General features: G+C 43.4%; 1 protein-coding gene across 1 annotated transcript; it reads right to left on the bottom strand.

Annotated features, from left to right (window-relative positions):
* Window positions 1–6,417: 6,417 nt before the first annotated feature.
* LOC146182511 (uncharacterized) lies at window positions 6,418–9,462 on the bottom strand. The gene is made up of 2 exons (XM_084576009.1): window positions 9,054–9,462; window positions 6,418–7,641 (listed from the first exon to the last, which is right to left on the bottom strand). The coding sequence occupies exons 1-2, from the start codon at window positions 9,397–9,399 to the stop codon at window positions 6,926–6,928; spliced, it is 1,062 nt and encodes a 353-aa protein (XP_084432135.1). The 5' UTR covers window positions 9,400–9,462; the 3' UTR covers window positions 6,418–6,925.
* Between the last annotated feature and the right edge of the window lie 2,834 nt (window positions 9,463–12,296).

Genomic DNA, 12,296 nt, shown 5'->3' with positions numbered 1-12,296 from the left:
TGGTCAAGCAAAACGCGAAACCTTTCTCAGTAAGCTACGTCTAGCTCACCGCAAGCATGCACGTTTTTACGCCGGTTAAATATGCGTTTTGTTTTTGTTTTTGGTACAGGTGTCCCACCTGATGGCATACATTTGTGATCACTTCAAAAGTTGGGCTCCTCCTCTCTATTTATTTCAATTATTTAGATTTCTGTAGATTCCCTGAGACATTGCAGTGGCCGGCGGTCGACCGCTTGTTTCGCAATTCCCACGTGGCCTGTCCTCCACATTAGGTTCTCTATTTACAATAACTAAGTCGCGCTGCTCACATATGTATCGCACAACTTCCCTTTACTGCCTTCGTATCCATTCAGATCTCGATCGAGTCATTCATATACCCCAATAGAATTATGTCGCACAATCTCGTGTGCATATTTGCCCATAAATAAGAGGCCCCAATTATAGAGCCTAAAATATACGGGTATATTCTAGGCACTCTACTTCAACAATGCCTTTTTGCCTTAAACTACACAGACATGATGTTTGCTGATTGATATTAATATTTACTATTTTGTTTCTTGATGTTGTCATTGCTATCCTCTTAACTGATGGCACATATCCACGCATTGGGATCGGCCAAGAATTGGGGCGCAGAGATTTAGATGTATACTTCAATCACCAAAAATAAAATGATTGTTGGGGAAAATAGAAGGAAACGAAACGATGAATCACCGAAAATAAAAAGGATAATAATCATAACGCACGGAGGAGGTGAATACTGAGGTTTGTAGCCAAGTGGTTGAAAAATATATGTATGAACATGCTAACTTCTCCCTCCTCTTTTTCTTCTGTTATCCAATAGCACCCCTTTTAGATATGCCCATCCATAAATGAAGAGTCTCCTATATATAACCGAGATATTTACTCTCCTTTTAGCTGCGGTTATATTTCTGACCATTTGCTATCTGAATCACTGGCATGTTTGTGAGAGTGATCCTGGCTTTAAAACTCTTTTTTCTTCGACAGCATCGACAGCAAAATTTTCTTTTTTGATGTCACTTACCGTTACGCCAGAAGTTTCAGTGGAACCGCTACAAAGCCTACTGGAAGGCCCTCCAGGCACCAGCTAATCTCTGCTGTCCTCTTCCGTCAAAATGGATGCCACCTCACCCAAAACTTCTGCCAGCTAAAGCCTGCCCCTCGCCCTTCCATGCTTATTACTACTGGTACTTCCAAACATTTTATCTGCTTAAATTCTTGATCTCCAGATTGCCAGTTACCTCAACCTCTCTGCTCCGTCTTCGCACGTCGGGTACTGCGCAACCCCGCGACCTGCGTTTGTGGTACAATTGCTCCTCAGTTGCTTCTTCCACTTCCATCTACTTCCGCCACGTCACCGCTGGGAACATCTATTAGTCCCACTGATATACCATTACCACATTGTGCCCTGGAACATTAGTCGACAATTTGCTGTTTGTCTCATCTAGCATTACGCATATTGTCATCTCCGGGGAAATCTCAACCAGGGCTGCCAGGTCTCCTGGGAAGAAAAGCTGCATAAACATCTGAAAAGCTGCGAACAAAGTCGTCAACAGGCGGAAACGATTAATTTGGTCACCAAAAAGTCGCCATGATAAGATAAAACAATAATTATCAACCTTATTTTGCTGTGATGGCTGTATTAATGACTTCATCCAGGGAAAACAATGTCGTGCCATGTAGAAACCGTAGCCCCTGCTTCCCATTCCGTGTTCTCACGATATGGGCGCCTTCTTTTACGTGTTCTCTGTTGCCAAGGTGATCCAGGAGTTTATTAACACTGGTTTCGGAGCTAGGTTGTGTGAAAAGTCATACGTTCACGCGTCGCTAAACGCGGGTCTCAATTGCTTCACGTGCATGGTAGGGCGCAGATAGCGCGGATGTGGAAGAAGAGACGCGGAGCCAGCACTAGCACTCTTCGCCCTACTGCCAGGAAGGTGAGGCTTCTGGAAATTTTGATGTTAGAAAAAGGGATAACCCAAAATTTTTATTTTTCTGTCCTATGTATTATTGAGAGACGACGAATAAACAAAACAAAAAATGTTATCAAATACCTTAACGCAATATAAGCATTTATCAAAATGATTAGCTGATCCTTATCTGAGTATAGAATTACTAAAAAAGAAAAGTCTTGACGAGATAAAATATCGCAAATCACATTATAAAACAAACAGATGAACTAAAATAAAAGCGCACATCACGTGCGTCTGCATACTAAACTCAACGTGTATATAATGCTCTAAATGTTTTGCACCATTTCACGCGGGACTTCAAATGTAGAGCTGGTGGCGCCGATCATACGCAATCCGTATTTTATCTTGAGCATAGCAACAAGCAGTTCTTAAGACGTTCCGTTCTTTAAGGCCCTTTGTCAGTGTCACTGACAATCTCCGTATTTTCCACAATATCCATTAACAGTGACACTCTTTGTAAGTGTCATTGTTAATCTCGATGTAGCAACTAATTACGTTTTTAAAGTTTAAATGACGTGTCAAGAAAACTCGACCCTTCACAATTATTACCGAAAAAGCCGTCAGAAAGTAGTCAAGTCGCTAACCTAAATTTTTTCTCGCCAGACACCAGTAAAAGTCACCAGTTTGGTGTGAAATCGTCAAACTTGGAAATCCTGATCCCGACTGCTACGTCTTCCTTTACTCTCGCCGTTATAGTTGCGGCTCACTTTATCATGTTGGAGTCGATAAGTTCATCTGTCCCTCTCTGCTACATTCTTGCACCTACTTGTCTTTCCCACTAATGACTTTCATTTTGACCTTTATCATTGGACTCCGCAAAGCAATGCGAAAGGACATGGCTAATTGGGGGGATATGGGAAGCCGTTGTCTGGGCGTGATCAGGCTGTAGATGAGACGCGGATGATAAAAGAAAAAGAAAACGTGATACCGTGTGATGCATTCTGTTGTCAGGTCTATCTGCCCATTCCATTTTCATAAACACGCTTATTTTTTACCCAACGCGTTGGCTGAGTGGTTGGGCACCCGCTAGCTGAACCAATTGGACACTGGATCCAATCAAGGCGAAAAGCAAGGCGCCCGTGTACTGCGCGATGTCAACGCTGTGCACATTAAGGAACCCCAGGTGGCTGAAACTTCCGGAGCCCTCCACTACGTACAGCATCTCTCCTAGTCCGAGTCGCTTTGCGCTAAAATGACAAACCAAATCAAACGAAACTTATATTGCTGCTTATTTGTTGTTGTTTTTCTCTCATTGAGTCTAGATGTTGCACTTACACTGCCATAATGAGCAACGGCAGCCATTTCCACTTATTTTTGATGTTGTTGTTGAGGCGCAGAGACCCGTATATACCGGGTGTCCCAGCTAACTTGAACCAAGGGTTACAAAATAATATATTTGAGGTAGGTCAGTGAAACCAATTGCATACAACTGCCAGCCTGTTTGCGCACTACAGGCAATTTTTTGTTTTCCAATTACTTAATTAGCTAATTATGTTAATTTCTCTAATTTATTAAATATCGACTTTAGACCAAAAATGTGAATTGGAAAGTTGTAGAGCACCTTCAGAAACCCCCATTCCATTAATTGCGATAAAGAAAGTCTCACGTGTATCTTTTTTTCCGGGCTCAGAAAAACGCCCGCGAAATACAAATAATACCACATGACTAGCGCATTTGTGCGCCGTGATTGTGGTGCTCTCAGTCGTGGTTTGAGCGAACGAAATCAGAAATCAAAATTATTTTGTACCCCTTGGTTCAAGTTAGCTGGGACACCCGGTATATATATATATATATATATATATATATATATATATATATATATATATATATATATATATATATATATATATATATGCAGATAAATGAAGGGGAAATGAAGGTGCTCGTTATAATACATGAAGGAAAGAAGCCAACAGTCGGCGAGACCAAGGAAAGCATTGGGGATTGTACTCTATGTCTTTTTTTTTTCTTTAATTTTTACTTGGATAATCGCAGAAATTAGTAATGTAATCTGTTTAGGGGAAAGATAATTATCTTTCTCATTATTATTATTATTATTATTATTATTATCATTTATTGCGAGCTCTTCAGTCATGTAAATGTCTGCCGCGAACAGCTATATAGTACGGAGCTTTCAAAAACGCACGTAATGACTGACAGAAATAGCTCGAAAATACGGCAGGACAAAGGGAAAGCACAAAGACTAAAGCGCTGACGTTCAAGTATTTGTAGACACCAGCATGAAAAAGAAAAGAGTAAGGATTATTTGAAAAACAAAACGCGCTGCTCGCACATTGGTTGACTTGATACAAGCTAAACCCCGCTGACGCACGGCAAATTAGCATTCATTGCCACCAAAATTACCTTAACCAGTTGGTCTCCGCGGCGGTCGATAATTTGACCATCGCATCGAACAGCAGGAGAAGACAAGCAGACAGAAGAGAGGACGACTAAGCTCTCGTCCTGTGTCGTTCCCTTCTTCTGTCCACGTGATTTCTCTCGTCGTTCGATGTGATGGATCGTTAATTCGTCCAAATCGCTCTATGCTTCTAAATCTGAGCTTGTTTAGGCAGAGGCATGAATGACCTAGAACGACTCCTTCGTATAGATTGCCCAGGCAGCACAAAACCACCGGCCCAATATAGGGACTGCGTTGGTCATGTCCAGCGTACGGAGAATCAGTACATTACCAACACACTGCAATTTGGGTCGATGGTTTCTGCTTCTTGGGCGAATTTCGCACTGACCGCAATGCAAGCTGGTGTGGCCCAGGTTGTTCTAGTAAACAGTTTAGCGATCTTCTTTTAACCTCGCTTTTACGTGCGCATCTGCTTGTTTGTCCAGTGTGTTAGGGCCAGCTTGGCAAAGGCACACAATAAACACCCTCATCGCAAGTGACAAATAATTTCAGGTGGTCAGCTCTGAATGTTTTTTATTCTTTTAAAAGTGTCGGCAGTTTGAGAGGTGCCGAAAACTTCACCTCGGCGCCCGCACATTTACCTACCTTATTAAAGTCACTGGTGAATGCAAGAGCTTATATATTTTTTTGCGATCAGGCAGCTCCATTGCACCATCCTTCCCGTCTGATTGCATTTTTAATTTTTTTTTTTTGAGGATGCCTTCATCCACGGAAGCTACTATTGGCTCTGGATATCCGGAACCAGATAACTGTTCAATTTCTAATGCTAAGCACTCTTGCATCATGTGATGACATCAGTTTTTCAGCGCATTTGTTAGACAGCGCTTGATGTTGCTCTTTAGCTGCATAGAATGGGCTGATACAGCTGGTGTCAGGGTTCTTTTCGTACGACATTCATAATATTAACAAATATCATTATCATAAAATTTCTAAGAGCTTAATGGACTTCTTGTCAGGCAGCTCATACGTCATATTTAATTTGATTAAATGCTGTTTGAAGATGTCAAGCACATTTTCAACTTCCTGGTAAAAACTCGCATTGGCGTTGTCAATGATGATGAGAAGTCTTCAAAGGCTTTTGTAGGTTCCTATCATACTTTGAAAGGGATGCATCACTTCACTGAGGATGCTCAATGCATCAGAATCTAATGGAATTCCTCGTTTTTGCAGGTGATTGCCTTGACCCATGTAGCAAGTGTTGAGTGTAAAAATCCTCTCTTTCTCGCTTTCTCTCTCACTCACTTATCCACACACACACACACACACACACACACACACACACACACACACACACACACACACACACACACACACACACACACACACACACACACACACACACACACACACACACACACACACACACACACACACACACACACACACACACACACACACACACACACACACACACACACACACACACACACACACACACACACACACACACACACACACACACACACACACACACACACACACACACACACACACACACACACACACACACACACACACACACACACACACACACACACACACACACACACACACACACACACACACACACACACACACACACACACACACACACACACACACACACACACACACACACACTCATACATATAAACTAGAACTGTTCTGAAAGGGAAATATATGTCAATAGACTGCTCAACACACGAAAACAATTTATCTTGGGGCAAAGAACAAAACAGATATTTGATTTCTGATGAAAAGCTTAACATATTTGCGTTTTTAGCCGTCACAGAGGCTCAGCAACCTGTGTGGATTTTTTTTTACATTTCTTGTACAAAATGAGCTAAACATGTGTACCAAATATCTGTGTCTTGAAATAGCACGAAACGGCCATGTTCTTTGTGCGTTTTGCAGAAAGGAACATGTCTAAGTAAAGTTTAGCGCATGCAATGAAACATCAATTAACCGATGTCATTCGTCCTGTGATATATTTGCAGGTTAGTGCCACCAATGGTTGAGGGTCGCCGGAGAAGGGGTAGGCAGCGAACGCGATGGTTAGATGGCATTCTCGAGGCATTGCAGATGAAGCTATGTGATGTTAAGAAGATAGTGAGAGACCGGAAAGCGTGGCGTGACATGGTCTATAGGGTCACGAAGAGTCGGACACGACTGAACGCCTGAACTGAACTGAACTGCCACCAATGTTTACATAAGATGAACTTACTACAATAATGTTTCGTTCTTTTGTCTCCCTCCATTTCCAAGCTTTTGTTGACGCAGTTGTCAGTTGATATGTAATCATAACTTTTATTCCGAAAGGTTTATTACGATAAGCGAGACTCACAATGCAACATTTCACTCCCATCCAGAACGCAGCAGCGTTACGCTTCTTGCGCAGGGCCATCATGTATAGAGGTTTATATACTTTGAATGCATGTAAATTGACGGCTTTTTGAATAAATAACTTATAAGCTTGTACTCTGACAGCTAGCAATTCATATGTTAACCAATTGTTAGAAAAGTTTTCATCGGGTCTTTATGATGCCCCAGTGTTACTGTTGTGTCTCGCTGCCTCGTGCCTTGTCAGGTGGTGCTTCTCTCTAAACACCTTTGGGCAGAACTGGCAGTGGAATGGTTTTTCGCGCCTGTGAACTCGTCCGTGCCTCGAGAGGTGCGCACTCTGTGCGAAGACCATGGGGCAAAGCTGGCAACGGAATGGCTTCTCCCCTGTGTGGGTGCGAAGGTGTACCACCAGGCTGGCCTTCAGTCGGAAGCTGCGGTTGCAGTGGTCGCAAGGGTACGGACGTTCGCCCGTGTGAGTGCGGAGGTGCGCCACTAGACTATACCTCACAGCAAAGCTGCTGTCACAGTAGTCGCAAGAGTACGGACGTTCACCTGTGTGAGTGCGGAGGTGCGCCGCCAGTGTGTGCTGCACAGCGAATCTGCGCTCACAGTATCCACAATGGTACGGTCGTTCACCGGTGTGAGTGCGCAGGTGTGCTACGAGGTGTTGTTTTCGGGGAAAGTTGCTGTTGCACAGGTCACAGTGGTAAGGGCGGTCACCGGTGTGGGTGCGGCGGTGACTCGCCAGATGACATCGCTTTGCAAAGCTCTTGCTGCAGTGAGTGCATTGGTGTAGCTGCTTGCTAGTGGCTTTTGCTTTACGATCCACGGAACATCCTGGAGAGCTCCTTCCACCGGGCGAATCCTGTCCAGGGACAGCGTTTTGTTTGCAGTGTGAGATGACCGAACCTGGAACATGAAAGCCGTATTACTTTCAATAAAATGCAGGACACCGCTCGTTACAGTTCACGTGCCACCATGGCCACAAGGTGGAAGGATTAACTTCCTGACATTTGACATCAAGTGTAACGAAATATTCGTGGATTTGGTCGAAACCAGCTTTGCGCCAACGTTTTCATTCCTAATTATGCATTTAGTTGACCAGCAAGTCACTCAGTTAGTATCTAACCAAGTAAAAATATAGAGCTGATTTATTCGTAAGCAGACGAAGGTAGAATAAGTAAGTCGCAGAAATTTAGACAAATCACTTGAGTAGTACATGATGTCAGGCTAACTGATAAAGACATCATACAGTGTCAGGAAAAGAAAACATAAGATAGGAGTGTTGTTTCATTTTTCCTCCCTACAGCTTAAGGAACACTAAATTAACGGCTCTTCGGTCTGCTCAAGTTCCCCTTTACGTTATCGTGTTAGGTTTTTGGAGCATAAGCAACTGTGTTGCGTTGGACTCTATGGCGCATCGGCATCTAAGACCATCATGTGCTAAGAAAAGATTGTTCATAAGGAACAATGGCTACCATGCACCACACACGAGATTAAAATATGTTTATCATTCCGCTCACTGAAATGAAGCCCAGAACAGATGTAAAAAAAAAAAAGTACTTGCCCTTTTGTCCTAGATTTTTTTATTTCGGTACCAGTATTTATTTCCCTGAAGTTTTCTTTAAGAGTACTGAAAATACCCATTGAAAACAGAGATTAAACTGATATTCACTAATTCGGTCAAGCGGCATCTTAGTCGGCTTAAGCATCACATATTTAAAAATTACACCGGGTTAAGTGGAGAAATATGGGAGAGGCCTTCGCCCTGCAGTGGGTATAGTCAGGCTGATGATGATGATGATGATGATGATGATTTAAAAATTATCGTCTATTCTGAAAACGAATGCGGTTTCGAACAGAACATGCCTCGGAGTAAATGCGCGATGATTACTAAAATTATTTCGCACATATACAAGCGTAATTAGATTTACACATACATATGCAAAAAGTGGCTCGCTTTCAGGGTTCCATTCTGCTTTTCTGGAGGGCGAGGCACTATCCCAATTGAGTGCTTGTATTACACCTCTAATCTCACAGCACGTCAGATGATTTGAAGGCCGCGACGGTGAGCGATTTGCCAGAGCAATAAACGAATTTTTCGTAGAAGCTTTCTACTATACGAGCTCAGGGCAACACCACGCACCTGTTGCGAAACGCTGTATGACTAGAGTGCCGATTTTTCGATCCATTTTACTCTAGTTGTTTTCCTGGCAAGTTCAATGCGTACACATTTTAGTAAATTGCGTGTAATATAAGGGAACGATGACCGCAAGACTGCCACACAGTTTATTGAAATGCCGCTGTGTCAGAATACTCACTTTTAGAGTCGCTGTCACTTGCATCAGTATCGTACCCTCCAGCAGCGTCACCAGACCGACCACATGCTCCTTCTTTGTCCAACGTACTTTCTTTCTCAACTTTCACAAATGTCCCTACTGCAGCCTCGTTTGTGAGCATAGAGCTATCCATGTCATAGTTGCCCGCCTCGTTCCGGCTGTCACCAGACTGACCATATTCTTCTGCGTCCGACAGGCCTCCTTTCTCCACTTTCACGAACGGACCAACTGCAGACTCGTTCATAAACGTAGTGCTAGCTGTATTACAGCCGCCTACAGAGTTCGCGCTGGAGCTGGACGGGCCGCATTGTCTTCCTCCGTCAGACATATTTTCCTTTTCAGGTTTCAGAAAGAGTTCAGCCTCGTACGACAGCGACTAGGAGCAAGCGGCGTGTCGGGTACCTGGATGAAATAGGATGAATTGTGATTAGCGGACAGGCTATCACGTGCCGCTGCAATTTGCAGCTATAGGTCCAGGTGCACCATATTCAATGATGACAAAATGTGGCTTCTTCACATAAAACAACACCGCATGCACCAGTGTTTAGTTATTCATATTGTTACGGGGACAGCATATAAAATCTGGAGAACCAGCAGTTAAATAGTGCCACAAGCAGCAAGACACTGGACTGTCAACGGGGTAATTATTAAATGGCTGCCGTGCTCGGCCCTGCTTAAATGAGCCGAAGTTTCCAGATAGTGCGCCCATAAAAACCTCGCCAATCTCGGATTCCGTAGAAACAGAGAATTTCTCTTTCGCAACAAAGGATCAAATGCTTATTCGCAGCCTAGAGTCTACAGGCATTTTGCTGGCTTCGAGCAAAGTAAAGACCCATAACCGAAACACACATTGTTAATGGGCACCTCAACAGCGGCGTGAAGAAACAGAAAACACAAACGCTGACTTCTCGTTGGCCCCGCCGCGGTAGCGCAGTGGTTAAAAGGTGCCCGACTACTGTTCCGGAGTACCCGAGTTCGAACCCGACCGCTGGCGGCTGCATTTCGATCGATGGGAAACGCGGGCATGTTAGTACGTAGTCGTTAAAGGTCCACAAGTGGTCGAAATTACTCCGCTACCCTCGCCACCTTTTCTCTCTCTCAGCTTTCACTGCCACCTTCCTCCCTTCTCTTACGGTTGAGGTGTCCGTGAAAAAAAAAAGTCACATATACTGCTCATTTCCGTTTCTGTGAACCAATTATTATTATTATTATTATTATTATTATTATTATTATTATTATTATTATTATTATTATTATTACTGTTATTGCACAGAACAGAGTAATGTGATCCGATTATGTGGTCTTCCTCTTAAAATTCAGTGAGTGTCATAATGGCACATAAGGCTAGACAGGGAAGGAGATCTAAATTTGCTTCGTACAGGCAGACCTGCTGCGTGGCAAGAATTGACATCAGAATATATGCCGCAGGCCTTGAACATGAGACATTACAAACCAGATATTAAAAAGGCTGGGACATTACCCCGTCTCAAAGACCTGGCGCTTAAAATAAAAATAAAGGAAAATAGACATTAAGAATGTACGAAGTAGTAATCCCCATTAATGCCCTTATTAAGATTTTAGGCACGTTGCGTTCATCACTTTCGGTTCTACGGGCCGCATTTCGGTCTGCTATAGCCGCGCCCGGAAGGATTTCGTAGACTTCTCCAAGTCAATGAATTATCTATCAGTGGCCGAAGCATAGACCACAATGTTTATTACTGGCCAGTGGCGGCGAATGGGCGTAGACTACAATTTCCTGGCCCATTGTGTTTTACGGTGTAGCGTCAGGCATATATGCGCTATTGTATAACTTCACTATATTAATCAATATACTCACAGCCCCCTCCAACTTTCGGCAGGCTTCTAATATCTTACCATTAATATTAAAAATTCTAACCATTGCCCTTCTATGGTACCCTTAATTACTCGTTTTGGGCGCAGGAAAAGCTTTAAAAGTAAAATTTTTTGTCACGTATCGGAATCTTAGATCATACCTATCAAGATGTGCACAACAGTATCTTACAGTGTCCCACAGTCGACTCACAAATAAAAGATGTCTCAAAATCATGGGCTTGAAAGTAAAAATTTAGCGGTTCTCGGGGCTGCTGAAAGACCAGCGGTGATTACTTAAGCAGTTAAATCCATCCACGGAGCTTTTACTATATCGACGCTCGTTATTGTCGGATATAGAACCCACAAAGCGGCCAATAAACTGCAAGGAAGGCTCTCCAGCCAATGACGTCGACCAGTTTTCATGACCTAGTAGATAACACCTTTAGACTTGCTAGTGTGACATGATGTTGCAGATGGAAGGGGGTACATCACGGCTTGACCGTAATTAACAAGGGCATCATGAAAATCGGTCGATGCCTTCTTTTAAGGGCATCTGTCGCTTCGTTCTTGATTTGTGATTTTTTCCGATTACGTGTCTGTCAACACTGCAAAACGTAAAACAAAAAATGGCCGTCCGATCCGGGTCCGCGGCGGCACTTTTATTCAATGCTATATGCTGCGATTTCTAGGTTGCGATAATAATTCTCGGTGCATAGGGCAAAAGACAAATCCTGGAAATATGACCTAATAATGCGCATTCTACGTGTTGTCCTAGTAACCGGCTTATTCCTCTACGTGTCCTCCATAGCGTCGGCCCACTGATGTGCGCACCGTCGCTTGATAAACGCTGAGCGAGAGGCTGTTAGCCGCTGGAATGCACTGAAATGCTATCCGCGTGGATTGGTTGTCGACGACAACAGATAATTAAAACAGCGTAAAAGCAGCTGCTACTGCAAGGTCGAAGACAAATCCAGTTGTCATTCACAGCTCGCCTAGAAAACGAAACTGCGCGGTCACAAAACAATCATGAGACATTAAATTACTGATCACAGAGTACATTGACGATGACCAAGAGGGAAGAAGTCGTCCCTAGTCAAATGATTCGAACAGACGAACTTGTGAAGGGCATATATATATTTTTTTCGCGTGCTGAGTTTTAGAGCGCAGCTCTTTGGCGCCCGTTCCTGCATTTTGCGGCGTCATCGCCGTCGGCTTTGTCCCTCGTAACCAGCTCCGCAGCCAAGGCAGCGCGCTCTCCTGCCGCCATCGTTCGCCGCTGCGTTGTCCATAATAACGAATCTTCAAAAAAATATTAAAAAAGCTATAATTACGATCCGCTTTTGTTCATAGAGTTCAAGTTGAAGCTATATAGTCATAATTTGGGGAACTATA

The sequence above is a fragment of the Amblyomma maculatum genome, chromosome 8, assembly GCF_055883805.1.
Source record: "Amblyomma maculatum isolate TAMU_Amacu chromosome 8, ASM5588380v1, whole genome shotgun sequence".
Lineage (NCBI taxonomy): Eukaryota > Metazoa > Arthropoda > Arachnida > Ixodida > Ixodidae > Amblyomma > Amblyomma maculatum.
Note: the sequence above shows the minus strand (reverse complement) of the source record. Positions and strands in the feature narration are given on the sequence as shown.